This window comes from Medicago truncatula, chromosome 5, assembly GCF_003473485.1.
Source record: "Medicago truncatula cultivar Jemalong A17 chromosome 5, MtrunA17r5.0-ANR, whole genome shotgun sequence".
NCBI classification, from domain to species: domain Eukaryota; kingdom Viridiplantae; phylum Streptophyta; class Magnoliopsida; order Fabales; family Fabaceae; genus Medicago; species Medicago truncatula.
The window spans coordinates 20,398,538-20,418,841 of NC_053046.1; the positions used below are offsets into that span (position 1 = coordinate 20,398,538).

Consider the following 20,304-nt stretch of genomic DNA (forward strand, 5'->3'; position numbering starts at 1 on the left):
TTTTTCAAACTATGAACTGAATGACGAAGGACCCCATGAACTTTCTTGCACTTTTGATTAAGAATACCTCTCTAACACACCTGCTCCCTTGATCGAATCAACTTCTTACCAACTTTACGTGCATAAGATACAACCCCAGCCTCACTATGATGTTGATCACTCAACCACTCCAAACTCCAAGGGCCAGACGCTACGGAACGAGCTGCCCGTGGTGGACAAGAGGTCGCACGACCCCTCTTCTTAGGAACCGGCTGAGGCAGAATAATAGAAATGTGAACCTTTTGAACCTGTTGAGTCCCTCGGCCAACACAAGATTCCACCTGATTGTCCACGTTCACACTCTCCGAGGGACTTTCAGGACGACCCAACAAGGAACAATCCGCCTGTTGGCGCGTCCCAAAGTTGTCAGCATCATTATGATTCTCGACCTGAAGAGAACGCACAACATCATCTATAGCACTTCCGACTAAACCACCTTAAAAGCTTGTTATTTAGGTTCCATTCTATCCTTTTCATCTCGCAATTCATCCACAATTTGATCAACAAAAAAATTCGCATCAGTACCATGGTTTACATCCTCCACCAATTCCTCCTGGTTCGACTGAATAGAACGAGACCCCTCCTTTTCTTCATACAGACAAGCATCGTCTCCAATGTTAAAACCCCACTCCTCTAAAATCTTCACCTCCACCATCTCATGATCTATCAAAATCGATTACTTCCGTTGAACAATCTCCAAAGATGAAGTTGCAATCAAAACCCGAGCATAATCAAATATATCTCTATCCACAAAGCAACTATCAGCACGTAAGTATCTACCACAGACAAGAACATAAATGATAGAAAATTAGCAAGTGCACTAATTTATATCGAAGTAATAATTTAATTCATATCCACAGGGACTGTTCTAATCTCTACTTAGCAATTTCATTAATATTTAGGATGTATGTAAATGGGGGTTGCCCTAGGCAGTTGGTTTGATTGCATAAAAAGTAAATAAATGACTGAAGAATAAAATCGGTTTTGAGATGTGTTTAGAGAAGGGATTAAGTCTTTCGATTCATCCGTCCATCGCTCATTAGTAATCTACATCTAAATCATATGATTGCTATTCAGTTTACGACAATTAACAAAATAGCTCAGGTCAATCCCTTGACTCAGAGCCCCTCTTTTCTAATTATAATTCCCTAATTCCTTAGGTGAACCTATAATCATCAAAGGTTTTAAATCCGTTAATTTTAGAATCACAACCTAACAACTTTCCATCCCTAGATTGTCTGTTAAATTGAACAGCATAAATATGTCTGAGTTATAAGCTGGTGTCAGCAGTCATACAATCTCTAAGAACAATTATATTGAGTCAGAATCATAAAAGCATTACACACAATTTATACTGAATAAACTAGAATAACTTTCATAATAATTCAGAGCTACAGATTACTTGGTCATGAGCTAGAACAGAATCATCTATGACCTAATCAATAGAAATTAGCCACTCATAATACAAGAATTTAAACAACAAGGTTAAAAGAAATTACAAAGAGGTGTTTTGCTCATCAGAATTTCTTCTATCCGTGGTGCATACCGTCTTCTATCTCTCTATGCGTGCATGCGTTTGCTTTGGAATCCATTCTTTCCATTTCGTGCTCTCTCGCCCAAAACCGTAATGCATAAAACGTCAAATCCCCTGGCGGTATGTGGCTAGCTTCTTATATATATCATTGTGACCTGGTTGCTATTTTTAATTCTTCTTCGGGTCACATAATCTTGGGTCAAAGCCCACTTGTTTTCTTAATGCAAATACTTGAATTATTTTCACCACTCATTCAATTATTATCACACTTTTGTTTTTCTTGGTTGGCCAATAAACTTATTTCCTTCCTTCAAGTGGCACGCTAATTGACCAATAGAACACTAGTAGACTTAATAAATTAATAACAACAATTTATTTAGAATGACTCTAATTTAAATATTAAACTAATGAAAATAGATTAAGTAGTTAACTAAAAAGACTCCAAATAAAGTGTATGACTGACTGTCATCAATAAACTTTGAAAAAATTATCGTTCCAAGCATGCAGCAGAATACCATACAACCTCAACCAAGCACTCCTCTGAAACGACATCACTTTCTTAACCCACGGAGCAATATTAGTGAAAAAATTAGCAAAGGAATCACTTGCTTCAGTAATAATAGATAAGACATTAGCGTCAGACAGACTACGAGTGAAAACTTTGTCGGCTCCCAACGGAGTAATGTCAATGTCTGAAAAGCCTGCATCCTCAATTCTATCTTGGACATTTGGAATTGACTGACCATGTAACACTAACGCAGTAAAACCTTTCCTTGCCCATTGAAGGTCTTTCTCACAAGACCGAAACTTACGCACCAACTTTTGGATTGAAGGTTGTTGCCCTAAATGTGCCTGACTTTTCACACCAATCTTTCCTACATGCTCCTTACCACCATCGGTCTCCTTCCCTTGAACATTCTCCACAGGCAACCAAATCTCCACATCCCCCACACGCACCTCCTTCGGTCCTGCAACTCCCCTCGCCACCGGAACCGACTTGTTCCCCCCATCACCTTACCCAACCTCTATTTTATTCCTCCAACACCAGCTCCCTTCAACCCATCGGTCACCACTAGCACCCTATCTTCTTTTTTGTCTCCCTCAATCGCCATCTTCGTCTCCCTAACAACTATCTTATTGTGTTTTTCTCCCTCACCTACAGCCTTCTTCCCGTTCCTCACCTCCATCCTCCTATCACCATTAACCAAACCATCTAACCCACTCACCTTGTCCACCTCCTTCGTTGCCGCCTTGTCAAACCTAGCAACCTTCGCTTGCACCCTCAAATTACCAAACCAAATAGAATTAACCGCCTACAAAAGCTTGCCAACATCGTGAACATTAGAGAATTTGACAAAACCATAAACCTCCACCAATGAATTAAGTTTACTAGGGACAACCACCTCTTTCAACATACCACACACTACAAATCCTTTCCGTAAAAAGAAATTAGATAGTTGAGGCATAAAATTAGGAAAATAAAATGTCACAAACCGTCGAAATTGAGGTCTGGGTTCTGATTCTTTGTAAGCAACATTGTCCCTGCGATGATTGCGGTTTCCATCAAAACATAGACGGTTAGACTCTTCCTCGCGCCTGTAATTTCTATTCCGCTGCCATTCCAGATCAAAACGCTATTGTAATACCTCCGTCCAGCACCATCTGATTCCCCATTATACAAATCGCTATCCTGTTGTCGGTAATCCACATCGCTGTCAAAGTACCCATCCCATGAATCGAACCTAATCCTAGACCTAACCTCTCGCAAACCGTGATCTTCCCTATCTCTAAACCGCTTGAAATTCCTCAATTTGTCCTGACCTTGATCTCCCTGTCTCAACGCTTTCCTCCGTCGCGGTCTCACATCAAGCCAACCATCCCCATTCCCCCCGTTTCTGGAACCCTGCTTGGACCCCTTACCCCCGAAAGGACCTCACATCCGGCGAACAGGAACGCCGACGTGGCTGCGCACGATAAGGCCGTTGGCAGTCACCTCCCTTTCCCTCTCTGTCGCCAGCTCTCATTTTTACCGGTGAGGGACTTAATTGATCCCTCACCCTAAAATCCACCCTAATTTTATATGTTCACATTGGGCGATGCAATTAAATCATCAGACCCAAACCAATTTTATATGTTAAACATTTTTTATTCTTTAATTACAAACAACAAAACTGATCAAGATGCATTAAAAAAATAAGCAACATGTCTAACGTTTTTTTCACTAAGAGATAAAAACTAAAAAAAAAAAAAAAGATTAATTTTTTTTTGAAGGAAAGATGCTTATAGCATTTCATTAAAGATAATATTGTTTATACAATGCGGGATATTAAAATAAGGAGAAAACTTAGGTACAATTCTCTAGATGCTTTTCGTATGGTTCTTAACTAAAAATACATATTTTTGTGATATAACAAATTTTGAGAAAATTATGGATTTGAGGAAATCATGATGAATTTAGTTAAGAACCATACGAAAAGCACCTAAGGAATTGTACCTAAGTTTTCTCCTTAAAATAAATGACGGGACTAGCTAAAGAAGTGGCCTCCCCTACAAGTGCATGAGCTGCCGCATTCGCTTGTCGCCTAGTGAACTCAACCCGAGAATTTGTGAAGTGAGTGGAGAAAAGGGATTGGCAAGCCGAAATAATATGTCCAAACTCGAAAATGCCGTCTTTCTGAGAGTGAAAAGCATCATAAGTAATTTTAGAATCCATCGCGAAGTCCACATTATCAAATTGCATATCACTTAGCCAATTTGAAAAGAAAAACCCAGAGGACCAAAATAAAATCTAAAAATAATATAATAGACCAAAATTATAGTTTACTCACATAAATTGAATTTACAAAGGCCATTAACGTAAAAAAAAAAAAAAAACAGTATATAGCACTAGTTCTTTTCATCGAAACCCTAGAAACATGAAACGCACACCTAGTTCAATGCCAATGAAAAGGAAGATGACAGCTTCTTCTCTCAAATCTTCTTCACAACAATTGGATGAAGAAGAAGCATATTTATATTTACCCGACGACTGTTGGGAATCTATTTTCAAATTCATCCTTAACGACAACAATCGTCACCGTTTGAATCCTCGTCCTTGTTTCAATTCTCTATCCCGCGTCTCCAAACAGTTCCTCTCTATAACAAATTCTCTCCTATTCTCACTCACTGTCAATCCCTCAACAGTCCCTTTCGTCAAAGGCCTACTCCAAAGGTTCACCAACCTCACCTCCCTTCACCTCAACTCCCGCTTTGACGTTGTCAACGATATTCTTTGCTTACTATCTCAATTCCCATTGAAGAAACTCACATCCCTCGCTATTACCAGCAACCACAGCTTTCCGGCCAATGGGTTGCATGCATTCTCCCAAAATATTAAAACTTTGACCTCTCTCAGTTGTTCCTGTGCTTGGCATGATAACAACGATCTCTTACTCATTGCCGATTATTTCCCCTTGTTGAAACAGCTCAACCTCAGTCGCCCTTCAACGATCAACAACCCTACTAACTTCATTACATCAATTTGCTCTCTATTATCCAAGTGTCCATGTATACAACATTTGGATCTTCAAAAGACTTATTTTCTGAATGATCAACTTGTTGCCGAGTTGTTTCTTGCGGATTTGGTGTCTATAAATCTTAGTGATTGTTTGCATCTCACAGAATTAGCCTTGTATTCACTAGTTAGAAACTGTCCTTCACTTTGTGAGATCAAAATGGAATACACATCTATCGGGAAAGAGAGTGAAGGGTCTTCGGATTCTTTGGAGCAGTTTGGTGTATATCCTCGATTGAAGTCTCTCTACTTGGGTCATAATCCATGGTTAAGTGATGAAATAATAATAATATTTGCTTCTATGTTCCCCAATTTGCAACATCTTGATTTTCCTTGGTGCAATCGTATATCTGAAGATATTTGTCAATTCTTAACGAGATGTTGTAAGTTAAGGCATTTGAACTTAGCTGGATGTCGAAGAGCGAAGCTACTTGGAATAAACGTTGTAATTCCCCAGCTGGAGGTGTTGAACTTGTCATATACAAATGTTGATGACGAAACATTATCTGTGATCTCAAGGAATTGTTGTGGGCTTTTGCAAATACTACTGAAAAATTGCGATAATGTCACAATGAAAGGAGCGAAACATGTCGTAGAAAACTGCACACAACTGAGAGAGCATGGATGCCTTATAGAATTCTGAAAATTTGAACTCTGCAAGTTGTTTTTGTTTTTAAATTGACTTCTCTAAGAATATATTTTTTTTTTAAATGTCAAGTTACAAATGTGCATTAACTCAACCTTTTATGACAACCTCTGTGACAACTTTCTCTCTCATAATCACTTTGTATTCTTACTTTCTTTCTTCATTGCTTTGGTTTTTGTGTCAGTCATTACATTTCTTTGTATATTTTGGTTGTCCAATAAGTTGTTTCAAAAAGTGGTTTTTCGAATAACATTTCGTTTTAACTCATTAGCCTGTGAATGACAATTCCCTTAATAATATTGTGATAGTTTTATATAATCTACACTGTAATGCAAACAGTTGGTTGCAGTGTTGTTAAATGGTGGCACCATGGCGGGAATGCGGTTATTTAACAACCGCAACTGCCATAAACAGTTGCCGATGCCTGCCATGGTGGCACCATAGGCCGCAATTAGACAGTTGGACTGGGAGTCGGGAAGAATGCAATTAGGCAGTCAACCTGGATTTCTATTTTGATTCAACTTGCAGGTTAATACGAAGTATATAACTAATAAATTGATTCAACTTGTTAGGAATCCAATAATTAAATTGAATTGAGAAATTAAGAAAAAATATGAGAGAATCTCTCCTCCAAGGTTTTCCTCTAAATTGTAACCATTCCCTTATTTACGAGAGAATGATCCATCCAAACAAACTAACGACAAAGCCTTTTATTTAATGTATACATGTTTCTTGCACAGGTATTTGATACTTTAACTGCTAAACTTGGTGGTTATTTTTTTGTAAGTGTACTTTAGGGTTTAAAAAAAAATTAGTGTGCATGCTAGCATGAGTAAACAGAGAAATTGAACCCGTGAGATAGTAGCTATCGTATTAGAATAAGTATATATTGCATGGTATTAAATTAGAAACTTAGTTTTGAGATGTGATTTGTTTGCTATAGTGAGTTTTATATTTATAAGTCCCCATGAGTTCTTAAAGTAAATCATAGTATAAAATCCTTGGACTACTTTGACGAGTTATCATTGACACATTTACTTTTCGCTAGATTGGCAATGTTGCTTCCGTGTTGTCGGTGTCAGAGAGTTGACATTCTTTCTTTTCGATTCCTTTAGATTGGTGTTCAACAGAGGTATTGGTGTAGCCGTAGCAGCAGTTGTGTTTTTCTGCTTTACGGGGCATTCCTGTTTCATGGTTCATTGTTATTTTTGTTACTTCTTGGTTCTGTCTGGACGGATTCGATTAGTCTGGGGAGTTGTTGTACTTGATTTTTTGAGGCCGTTTTTTCGGTGTCAGTTGAAGCGCTTTTAGAGTGATCAAAGTTCTGCTGCTGTTTTTTACTCGTTTGGTGCAGTGGATTTTGCCCCAGTTTTGGGTTGTTCTTTTGTTTTGTCGTAGCATTTTGTTCCCTCTGTACATTTCCTAGTTGGTGTATGTGTTTCGGTCTTAAAAGGGTGTGTAGTGGATGTTTCGGTCCTAATTTTGTAGCCTATCTTGTCCTCTCTGCTACATTTTTACCTATTTTTGTTGCTTTTTCGGTTTTTCTTATTTGGTTACGTCTTCAGCTCGAATAAGTGGGGTTAATAAATTTTGAGAGGTGCTATTTGGTACCGATCACCCTCATACGAAAGACAAGAATGTTATTTCCGTTCATTTTTTATAAAAAGGTCAGCAAAATTTTAACTTGTTACTTGACGGAAAACATGAGGTAGTGGATACAACCGCTAAATTAAACGTTTTCTTCGATTTCGTTAACGGATGTTTCATAATAAATAGCATTTTCTCTATTAGGATTTTTCATATCTTAAATTCTCTAATATATGCCATAACATCCCTCTGTTGTCCTCTATTGTCATCACATTTGCTCTTTTTATCTTCTATTTTCAAATGAACAAACCGTTGCTCCGCTTTTTATCTGTATAACATTTTCTTTCTGGAATCTAGATTGTATATATGATTCTGATCCAAAGTCCTTATGTTTCCATCATTAAAGCTCTAGTATCTAGCCGCACGGTCTTTATTTTCGAGGTTGTGAATGTTAATTCGGTGTCGGCTTCACAATCATTTGAGAGACATTTCAAAAAGGGGAAATCAACACAATTGATTCATTTTGTATATGCTACAGGTTACTAGAGATCCATGTAAGGTGCTAGCAGTTTAAAGAAATTTAAGCAAGTATGGCATTAAGGAAATAAGTAGAACTTGGAAGGGTTGCAAAGCTCAGTTGAGTATCAAAGAATTTTTTTTATTTTATTCACTTTCTCAATCATTGTTTTTTGTAATAATTGTTTGACGAAAAAAGTCTATCTTATTAACTTATGGATTTTGTTCTGATGAACCTTATGACCAACCTTCTGAACTCTGACTGAGTTCATAGTCTTCAATGTTCTTTGATCATTTGACTCTCGGTTTGATTTAAACTATGTTCTTGTCTTAGTTAATCACTCAATAATACATATGAAATACCAAAAAACTATTAAATTCCATTAACCGTTTAATCAACAAAATTTGTTTATCTTTAAAACTTTTTAGAAATTTTTTCGGCCTAACAAATGGTGGGATAGATCCTTTGGATTAGATGATCACTTGGCTAAATGTCGAGTTTTGAAAGTAATAAGGTTTAGATTGGTCAATTTGGAGGTGAAAAACCTAAAATTTGAGCTAACATTTTACACATTCAAATAGGCCAATTTGACGGTGTAGAAAAGTTCTTATTTTTATGAAGATTTTTTTGTTTAACTCAAATATACAATATGAATTAGTCTTCTTCTTGATTTAAGATGTGCAAAATTTGCTGGACCAAAACAATGTCACGGTTTACCATACTGTTAGAGAAGTTTGGAGTCTCTTTAGATACTGAGCTGCTCTACCATACCTCCGATGATCACTTAAATCTCCTTAAAGATTGATGCAGCTGAAACTTTCTTTTCTAGAGAGTAGTCATTTTTGTGTTGTTTTCTTTTTCCTTTGTTTGCCTCTTTTCTTTTCCTTTTGCATTCTAACAAAAAAAAAATCAGGATTTTATAACCCAAATACAAATAAAATTGAAGGATTTTTTAGAGCACATTGAAAAATGAATTTTCTAATTCTATATGTTCACATAAGGCGATGAAATTAAATCATCTGGCCCAAACAAACCAATTGTAGATTTTCCAAATGTTTTTTTAGAAGAGATTTCTCAAATGTTAAACGTTTTTTTATTCTTTAATTACAAACAACAAAACTGACCAAGATCCATTAAAAAAAGAAGCAAGCAAGAAGTCTAACCTTTATTGTCAAATTGAATTAAATTAAGGAATAAATTAAATTGTATAATATTTGGAACTTTAGGAAGTCAAATTGAAAAGAAAAATCCAGAGGACCACAATAAAAGCTAAATATCCCTTCAAAAAAAAAAAAAAGCTAAATATAATACTAGTGGACCAAAATTATAGTTTAATTACTCACAGGAAATTGAATCACAAACAAAGCCCATTAACCCAAAAAAAATATAAATAAGTTACTTATATAGAAGGAACGAACAATATTTTACAATACCACTAGTTCTTTTCATCGGAAACCCTAGAAACATAAAGTGCACACATTGACTTGTTACTCATTTCTCGCTTTAACATGAATATTCCGTGTGTTTAAGTTTTATGCATGTGATTTGTGACCCTTTTTTCCTCATGAAAACTATTATATTTATACTAAGAAAAATAATAGTACAATGCTATCTAAACTATAGCTGCCACTAACATCTCTAAACTGAAGAAACTTCTGATTTCAAATCTCATTCCTCTTCCTTTCGGCAGCAGTTACTTGGTCTTATCCATTATCAACCCAATCTTCTCTTGTCGAACTTGTTATCCTTCAATTTCTTCAACATTACTAAGTCCCAGATTCTGTCGAAATCTTAACGATAATCCTAACGACATATCAACGATTAGGCCCTCTCGTTTTCTATGATGGACACGTATCTCTAATGAACTATTATTTATCATGCTAAGATTGTTTACTCATCAATAATAGAAATACTGCAAGTACTTTTGGTCATCAATATCGTAAATACTTACTAGTATGTACTAACATCAATTGAAATCGACGAGAAGAGAAAATATGACCTAATTGAAAGATTTAGTACTAATATTCTTGATTTTATCACGAGTGGTTTAGTAGGGAAAAAGTTCTACATTAAATTAAAGTAAATAACGTATTTTTAAGGGTTGATCATGGTATATATGTTGATTAGCATTTAGTGAAATGATTGGCAACTTTTTTTGTTTATTTACATCTGTTAATTTATTTAACTTTTACAAAAAACAAATCGCAAAGAAAATGAAAAAGGAAGATTTGACTGCCCATGAGAAAAGATGGACATGTATCTCTTCCTTCTTGAAGTTTCTCTACCGTTAATATCATTTCAGATATATACTTTTTTTTTTTTTGACAAAATTTCAGATATGTACATTGATAAATACAAAACTTGTACAATTTAAAATTGTTCAGATAAATTATGTTGTATTATACTTCTAAATTCATATAATATTTTTTTTAAGAGAAATGCTAACTAGTGTTTTTGGAGCATTTTTTAAAGGTTTTAAATAATAATTTTTATGAAATTTTTGAAATCAATGTATTAGAAAATTGAAATATTTAACTTCTTGAAAGAATACTCCTCCATCCCTTTACATAAAACTATTTTGCAAAAATTACGGATATTAAAATTTTTTTTTTTTTTTTTACAAAAGATATTAAGAAAAGTTGTTGAAGTAATAAATTTGTCTGATTTTTTTTTAAGTTAAATTAGGCAAAATCAAGTATTAGCTCGTAAACTCTCTCCTTCTCAAACCTTAGCCGTCACCCCTTTCTTCTTCTTCTTCTTTTTGGAGGGGTGATTTAGGATCAATTTTGACCCAAAAATCACCCTCCAAATTGTTTTTCCTTTTATTCTAATTTGAATAAGTGATTTCACATATTTTCTGTTTTGTTTTGTTTGTTTTTGTGATTTCGTCGTCTTTGAACAACTCTGTTTGTTTTGATTTATCGTCTTTGTGTGGTGTGTTTTTGATTTCCCGTCTTAGTACGGTGTTTATTTGACTCAAGTTGAAAGATTAGCTTTGATCAAGTGCAGATCCGATCAATGACAATGACTTTGGCGTCGTCAACGTTGCAGATCTGAAGACATGAGTATTCCGAAGACATAAATATAGTCATATTAGTCATATTTGTAGGCATATGTACTTTTCCATTTTATGCTATTAACATGGATGTTGTGAGTTTGTTCACAGATTCATCCTTTTTGTTTTTAGCGAATTTGGATTTGTATTATATCGATGTACTCTATTAATTTGAATGAATGAATATCGTTTATTTTTGTAAAAAAAAAAAAAAAAAATTAGGCGAGAAGAATCAAACTAAGACTTTGACCAAATTGCTCATTTTTGTATAATATATAACATTTAATGTTGATCGTTCATTTTTCAAAATAGTTGCTAGTATTACGAAGGTATAGTTAATAAAAGAATAATAAATGTGTTTAAAAATTTATAAATATATATTCTATATTTGAAATAGTTTTATAGTTAAGGATAGAGGAAGTAATTTTTTATTGAAAAATTCTTAAAGAATGTTTCCATACACCGGTTAACAAAAACTTTTTAACTTCCTTTAAAAAAAAAAACTTTTTAACTTTGAAATTGTTGTAATTCAGTTCGAATTTTGAATTATAACAAAATTTGGTCCCGCCACCCCCACAATGATAGCTACACCGACCCTTTTGGTTCCCCACAAATCATTTGTTTGTCGGCATCATTATCCCAAAAGGCTATCAAATTACACCATTATTTTAACTATTTGATAGCCTCCAACTGTAAGCCATAAAGAGAATGCTCTAGATCAAACTCCCACTCAACCCGGCCAGAAATTGCATCCCACAACCTTCATTCAACTATACATGTAAATTTGGTACCTCCAAAGCCGCCTTGGCAGATGCAGAATATCTAGGGGTCGGAGCAAAGAAAAGCAAAACGGCCAAAATAGAGCAAATTCACTTAGAGCCAAAATAAAGAATAAAAATAGCGGTTATAATAGAAAAGATGGTTAATAGTGCTCTAACCTCTGTAATATAGGTCATTTTTTTATTTATCCCTGTAATTTTTTTTTATTGTTTTTGTCCTTGTATTTTGTTTTTCAGAATACCCTCTAATATGCCATTTTTAGAAGAAAAAAAATTCCAGAAAATTTTGGTTTTTGAATGGTCTAATAATAGGGGGGTATTTTGAAACAATTTTTTTTACAAGGACGAAAACAAAACAAAAATTATAGGGGGCAAACCCAAAAATGACCTACATTATAAAGGGGTAAAGCACTATTAACCCTAGAAAAAATTGTCACCACTTTGTTCTTGTTGGAGTGGTACCTCATTTTTAATTAGACTGTGGAAGAGACCCCCCTTAATTTCGCTAAGGTGGTGCAGCCGATAGTGCTGTTGTACAAGAAAGGGCGGTCTATTACTAGGAATTGCAATTTGACCGTTTCCTGACCTCTTTTTTCCGAACTTCACTTTCTAGTTCATGAATCCCTATGATTTTGCAGTTGAATGCCGTAAGGTCGCAACTGTTGTATGATGACATGCCTTCTTTCGAGAGAATGAGGTTCTTAAAGAGATTACTGAACATAATGTTGCATGAGGCACCTTGATCCACAAGGATTCGATGCATGACGAAGTTGGCCATTACAGCTCGGACCATTAATGGTATGTGGTAATTCGGAAGAATTGCTAACAGATCTTCGTCATAGAACAAGATAGGCATCCCATCATTCTCTATTACGCTCCCCATGGAGTAGTACTATACCAGTGCCATACTTTCCATTATTTTTATTTTTACCGAATCAGTTGTCTTTCTTTCACTCCTTAGGAAGCCTCCTAAAATGGAGTTCACTTCCGTCGGTTCTCTCTCAGGGCCAAAAGGAGTTTTGAAACCTACTCTACTTGGCTCGATGCCCTCAAACAATAGGGAATGGTTCCCAAGGTAGATTGGAGTCGGTGTGTCGATTGAGGAACTGGGATCAATTATTACCCTTGAGAGGTTCTTCTCTTCTTGTAGAGTTGTGGGAGTGGTTTCCTCGTGAACGACCTCATTTTCTGCTTGTTCCCTCATGGTTGACATGTTATCCAACTTATGGGACCCTCATTCCGTCACAAACAACACAAATAGGGGGCCTTGAGGTCTTTCACCTCACATTCCTTGGAGGGTCTGAAGTAGCTTTTGGCTCCGGCATGGATAATTTTTTTACTCCCGAAATTTCCATATGGTTCAGTGGGCGCCATGTTTTCCCATTCACAATATATTCCTCTGGATATTGTAATGATCATGGGGAAGTTCTTGGGGTCTTCCATCCTCCCATTCTCAGGGTGTTCATCGCGCTCTACAAGTGACATGTCTTCCCTTTCATAGATTATTCCGCCGGATACAGTAAAGGCCACAAGAAGTTTTTAGGATCTTTCTCCTTTCTTTTCTTTGAGGGTCTTACACTGTTGGCAGACTTCTTCATTGAAAGTGGTGATTTCTCTCACTATTTTGGCTCTTTTATCCTATTGTAGGTGTACTTTTGCAGCTCTCCTTTATGGATTTATGGATCAAGTTCTCCATGAAATTTTTGAGTTGCAAACAATAATCAATTGAATAACATGAACACTTTTGGAATTTGCGATATTTACTTTTATCAGATCTTCCTGGGTTGTTCTACTCCTTCATAAAACAACATCACACTTGTTGAGATATTCATGTTATCAATAAAAAATTAATTTTTGTATACTTTAGCCCAGGTTTAGCTTGGCTTTGCTTTGCTTGGTCTTGGGTGTTCCGGGGTGGTAAAATTTGTTGTGGTTTGAGGTATTCCGCCTATATACGGCGCCATTTGTATTCTTTGTCTGTTTTTTTCCGAGAGTTGTTGTGCTGCTTGTACAATCTCGTCAAGAATAAATTTGGCTGATTCAAAAAAAATATATTGCCATACTAAAAAAACAAAAAATAAATATTATTTAAAAAAGTATATATAATTTATTGACAAATTATGTTAAAATTACTTTAGAATGTAATTAATTCTACATAAAATGATTAGAATTTGATTAAAAAATTAAATTAAAAATTGTTTTAATTTTGTGGTATGGTTTTTCATTTTTATAAAATTTATTTTTTTATTCAACATATAAATGAGGGATTGGCAAATGTAGATGGGATAAATTTGAGGGGTTAAAATCGAGTAATTGAAACTTACGAGACCAAAAATAAAAATTGTGTAACTTCAGGGTGTCAAAAATCCAGCAATTTAAACTTCAAGGACAAAAATCAAATAAGTGTAAAGATTGAGTGACCAAAATTGCATTTAATCCTTTTATTAATTTAATTTCTGAGTTAATGAGCTAATACTCTAAAACGACTAATAGCATCAAACATAATGAATATATAGATGAAGAAACTTCAGGATATTATATAACGATAAAAGATGAGTTTTGAATTTGGAGGCTTCGAGTTCAAGTCTTGATAGACTTAAGAAAAAGAGATATATGTGTAAATTTATTTGTTAAGTACCCTTTAAATCTTAAAATCTTTCCTATCATAGACTTAGACATCATCCTCTCATCCTAAATTTGTATGCATAAAAAAAAAATTCATGCGTTGCTTGACATAAGTGGCAGAGCCCTTCATGGGCTAAGCTGGGCCACGGCCCACTCGAAAAAATTAAAAAATTAACGATCATAGGTATATTTTGCAAGATTTTATACAATTTTGTGTCGGTTTTAGGTTTCGGCTGATCCAAATTCCTGCAAAGTGGTGTAGTGGCTCATCCGAAAAATTTAAAAAATTCAATTATAAGTCTATTTTGCGAGACTTTAAACAATTTTTCAACCGTTAATTTTAGTGGTCTATCTGAACTTTTTTTTCATGCTCCGCCAGTGCTTGACATAGTATAGTACGATACCCATCTTTGTATTTTGGTCCCGAAGGCTTGTTCCACATCAAATTAAGGCATGCCAGGCAATGATTAAAGCTCACAATGATTATTCCATCTCAAAAATGTCCATAATTTTACATAATTGCAACCTAAATGAAACTCTTGATGCATATCAAACCTAAAATCACGGCTAAAATAATATAATGAAGCCACTAATTGGAACCAATTTAGTTATGCTTTTTTGCACTCTTAAAGCAAAGAAAAGTAGATAAAATTAGATGAGTAAGACAAGCAAAAACTCCAAACTGTACAAACAAAGAAAAAAAGTATTGGAAGAAGGTTGCAAATCAAATCCAAAGGAAAACAAAACAAGCAAAATCTATGAGATTTCCCTTTTCATAGTTTCTAATTAACTATATATAACTAATTCAACATGAAACAAATTAAGTAGAAATTAATTATACATTATCATCATCACAAAGGGACATTGGAAATTGTTGATCCTCTCTTGATATTATCCATGTTGGTAGTTTCATATACAGGTAAACCACTTGAATAATGACTCAATTCATAGTTTTGCAATTCAAACAAATCAGAACTTGAATCACTTTCTGCACCATCATCAACCTCATTGAATTTTCTCACTTCCCTTTTCTCTTCTTCATAGTACTTTTTCTCCACAAACTGTTTCAAATTTGAGTCTCTCTTTTTCTTATCATCCCAACACAACTCATTTTGCAAAGTGGTTGATGATTTTTTCAAAGACACTTCATTCTTTTGATCTGATAATAAGGTTTTGAATTCCCTGCATCCCTTTGTTGGAGTGTTTACATAAGGAGGAGTTCGAAAACCCGAATTCAAAGAGTAAATAGACCTTGAATCTGCAGTGCTAGAGCTTCTGAAATGACTAATGCTGCTTCTCCTCCTTCTCCTACCACCAGGACTCTCATCTTCATCTTTCATGGATTGTGAACTTGATTTTGATTTCTTCTTCGATGTTGATTGATTGAAGAGAGAATTCAAGAAACTTGCAAGTCTACCACCTGGTGAGCTAGGTTGTTTGTTGTGTTTCTTCTCTTTCATTTGTTTCTGATCAATTCCACCATGAAATTGTTGTGGAAGTAAGCTTCTCATTGGCATGTCTAAGCTTATTCTACCTTTGTATCCATTCCTTTCTTCTCTCATAATCTTTTGTGTGAAAGTTGAGCTATTATTGTATCCAATAACTTCATTGTATCCTGAGAAGTATCTTGATGCTTCGAACACATCAAGCTCACCAGAATCATTTCTTCTGTGGAAGGATTTCTTATTGTGGTTCATTTCTTGGTCTATAATAAGTCCTGCTAGGGACATGGTGTAATAATCTCTGATGTTTTTGCAAATTTAGAATGTTTGAAAAGTATGGTTAGGAATATGTAACAAGAGGATGAGGCTATATCAAGGATGGTAAGATGATATCAAAGGGTTTTGAAATGATTGAGAGTAGTGTGGGATGGTCAGTTTAGAATAATCAACAACTCTAGCCATGATTTTATATGATGAGGAGGAGTTTTTGTGTAGGACCAGAATGATGTGAATATATGCATTAAGTACTTACACTTCACATCGAAGGTGTGTCTAGTGTCCGACACATAAGAGTGTCCAATACCCACATGATATTGGTGGTTACATTTTTTTTTTTGACAACCAATATTGGTTACATTCAATCACATCTACTTTGACACAGATATGACACTGAAATTGACACGTCGACATCAATCATTATTTGATAAAATGAATTAATCTAATGTAATGATTTGTGTCGGTGTTCAATACCAACATATGGTGAACACTGGACACGCCTTCAATAACAACTGTAGATGCAACAGAGCTACATATGTCTACGTATTGTGTCTGTGTCCGGTGCTCATGTCTCCGTTACCATATAGAAGAAAGTGGGGTTTATGTAAGTGGGAACAGTGCTTTTATCCTTCTCATGGTGTTAACACCAGAAGTTTGTGTTAGAGATTGTGGGGAGCAAAGAGCTGTGTTTCATTGGATTCTATATGTTTCAATTGGTTTGAGATGGAACTGAGTGTTGAGTAGGTTGTTGGCTATGGATATATACATCCAATGGTCATGGTCATGGCCATGATGAGCATGTATGTAGATATACAATCTAACCAACCTTCCTGTGTTTATATCATTATACAGATGAAGAATAATTATTAAAGAGATCCCACCATAATTTTGAGAGCTTCAAAGTCACTCTTTTAACAAATTAAAAGTAATTGCTTGGAGGGTAATTTCTTTTGACTAGGATTGATTTACTATGGCCCATTAATATCTCACTGCTTCCTCTTTAGGTTCATTTCATAACAAAGGACTTTTAATTTTCATCATATTAAATCACTATTAGTGGGTAATATTTCAATTTCCAACCACTGGCAGATTCAAGTAATTAGCTGTAATAGTAGAAATATAGATTAGTATAATTAATATTAATAGATAGAAAATGTCTTGTCATGTAAATCTTCAAATTTTTCTTTAAGTAAAATCAAGGAAGGTCATATGTCATGAAGTCCCACCAATGGAGCAAAGGATAATGGTAGAGTAGCCTTTTCCAGTGCAAACAACTTTAAGAACTACACATGCATACTTAGTATAATCAACTTTAATCAACATAGTATAATCAACTTTAATTTTCTTTTTGACTTATTGTAATGCAATTTCTGTCCTTTATTATAGTTAATGTGCGATTTTTGTCATCCAATAGCTTTATTAGCGAATTTGATTACCCAACTTTCAAATATTGTTACAAATAAGTTCCTCTCTATGATTTTTTGTTTTTGAAGAAGTTCCTCTCTATGATGTTTGAGTTATTTAAAATTTCTTAATTTTCAAAATTTGCTTAAAAATTTGATAGATATATAAATTGACTCCTAATCTCTCATATTATTTTAATTATTAGTCTACGCAAATCTCTCATAAATTTTTGAAATTTCACTCATAATAACAAAAAATTCCAACACCCTGCAAAATATTCAAAAAACACGGAAGTCGAAGAGATTGTCGATGATATTAAAGCAAAGTCTTGGAGGTGGCTTCTAGCCAAGCAAAAAGCGATGCCTCGTATGTATTTTGAATTATTTTCAAATTTTCTTTTATGCGTTCATTCTTAACTCCGGTTTTTTAGGTCTTGCGATTTAGGGTTCCTCCCTCTGCTCCGGCGCGGTGCTGACTCTTCCGATGGCTGCCAGTTCGGTTTCTTCTCTTTAAGAATACGCAATTGCGTTAATGCCTTCAGGTGTTATAAAGATTGGTTCATTTAATTCTCATACTTAGAAACTTATCTGGTGTTTCACTGTAAGAACTATTGTTTGCTAGGGTTTTTATTTTCGCAAGCACTGATCTTGCTCTTTTTCTAAATTATCCTGGTTCGTTAGAGCTTCAACTTGGGGTCACTGTTCTTCCCTACACCATGTTTGATTGGCAAGTAGAGTTGGCGATATCTATTCCGGCTCCGGTTACGTTGACAGTAACACTTGATTCTCCCTAGGCTCGTGCAATGGTCGCACACAACACTCCAATACCAGTTTCCATTCTGAAACCATCATTTGCCTAGGCACTCCGTGGCCCTAAGGTAACCAATACTGAACCTCTACCAACGCCTGTAATTCGTGGGGAAACATTGTCAATTAAGATAACAAAGGATGCTTACTTTCGAGGGTTGGAAGCTTGTCGAACTAACATTCGGAGTAGCCTGATGTTAAACAAAGGCGACAAACCATACTCTTCCAAGGACTTATTCGCAAAGCTTCAGATAATATGGAAAGTTTCTGGTCCATGGAGTCTGCTCTCACTTGTTAGGGGATTATACGAATTTATATTTGCATCTCATGAGGATTTGCGCAAAGTTTGGGCTGCGGGGACCATCAATTTGAAGCCGCGAGTGCTTCGATTATTTGAGTGGGCGAAGGACTTCAATATTCATATGCAACGTTAAACACATGCTCTAGTTTGGATCCGCCTATGGGAACTACCACATGAATATTGGATGGAAGGGACGTTATATGAGATAGCAAGGGCGGTTGGTACTCCGTAGCTCATTGATCATGTTACCAAAAACCATATGTTTCGTCATTATGCTAGGATATTGGTTGATTTGGATCTCTCTAAGGACATATTTTATGAAGTGATGGTCGAAAGAGAGGGATTTGCGTTTCTGATTGCTATTGAATATAAAGGTTTACCTAAGTTTTGCACACACTACAAAAGTATTGGCCATAACGTCAATTCTTGTCATTGTTTACATCCGAGGAAAGTAGACAAGAAAGTAGATCCAATTGATAATGGAAAGAAGCCACTAAATTCGCAAAAACATAAAACTGAGTGGAAACCAAAGGATAATCCAGATGGTGTTGGTTCTTCGAAAGCTTTTGAAACACATTAGACAAAAGAAATCCAAGAGAAAGAACCTTTGATTTCCAAAATTTAGCATGAGGAGGTGAAAGATATTACATCCCAGGCCACGCAGTCACAAGCACCGGAGGTCACAGTCTCCTCCATGGTAACACAATCAGCTGCAGAAAATGTCACACAATCAGTAGCGCATGAGGTTACGGTTGGAAATAAAGAGGTTCATGAAGTACAACAATCCCCATATAATGATGCGCGTTCTAGCACTTCTTTTAGCATGCCTTTACAAAACATCTCGGAAGAAACTGTCCGCCCCTAGGTTATGAGAAATGATATGGAACCATTCCTTACTTTGGTCTCAGATTTTCCTAATTTACAACATATTCAGGCTAGGCCGGATGATCCGGTGGATCCGCTGTTGCAAAAGGAGATTGAAATGGTGAAAGATTCTTTGATGATCGGTGTTACAACAGAGCTCCCTTCTACTCCTTATCTGACAAAGGTGCAAAAGAAAAAGGCGGCCAAGGAAACATATTCAACCCGCTCTCAGGGTCCTCTCCCTGATTCTCAGTGAAGATAATTTACTGGAATATCCGAGGAGTTGGTAATCATGACTACCGTATAACTCTTAGTGAATTGTATCGTGTTCATGGCCCGTCATTGGTATTTTTGGCAGAGCCAATGGTTTCATTAAGTTCTGTTCCTAGATGGTTTTGTACAAACATTAGGATTACTAAACATTATGCTAATAATCGTGGTTCTTTGTTACCGAACCTTTGGCTCAGTGGGGGACCAATTGTGACTTTGTGGTTAGGTATGATTCTTCACAATGTTTGGTGTTGGAGTATGTATGAAGTAACAGGAAGATTTATATAGCGGGAATTTATGCTAGCATAAATTATTTACATTGTCGACAACTTTGTGCGGAGTTGACAAGTTTACAAAATTTCTATGTAGCACCTTGGATTTTAGTGGGGGAATTTAATGCCATTTTGGGTGCTCATGAGAAGCAGGGCCGGAGGCTCCCATCTTCAATTTCTTGCAATGATTTCGTTATTTGGACTAATGAGAATCTTTTATTGCACCTTGATACAGTTAGTGTTCTCTATACTTTGTATAACGACATGTTGAATTCTGATATGGTTGCTCTCCGTCTAGATCGAGCTATTTGCAATGAAGCGTGGACAAATTTTG

The 20,304-nt window shown here is 35.5% G+C and overlaps 2 protein-coding genes across 2 annotated transcripts; one reads left to right on the forward strand and one right to left on the reverse strand.

Moving 5' to 3' along the window:
• The first annotated feature begins 4,488 nt into the window (after positions 1-4,488).
• Positions 4,489-5,769, forward strand: LOC11425949 (F-box/LRR-repeat protein 2). The gene has a single exon (XM_003614182.2). It carries the CDS (start codon positions 4,489-4,491, stop codon positions 5,767-5,769), a length of 1,281 nt encoding a protein of 426 aa, XP_003614230.2.
• Positions 5,770-14,967: 9,198 nt separating this feature from the next.
• LOC11436423 (protein BIG GRAIN 1-like E) lies at positions 14,968-16,789 on the reverse strand. The gene has a single exon (XM_003614184.4). The coding sequence runs from the start codon at positions 16,063-16,065 to the stop codon at positions 15,187-15,189; it is 879 nt and encodes a 292-aa protein (XP_003614232.1). The 5' UTR covers positions 16,066-16,789; the 3' UTR covers positions 14,968-15,186.
• Between the last annotated feature and the right edge of the window lie 3,515 nt (positions 16,790-20,304).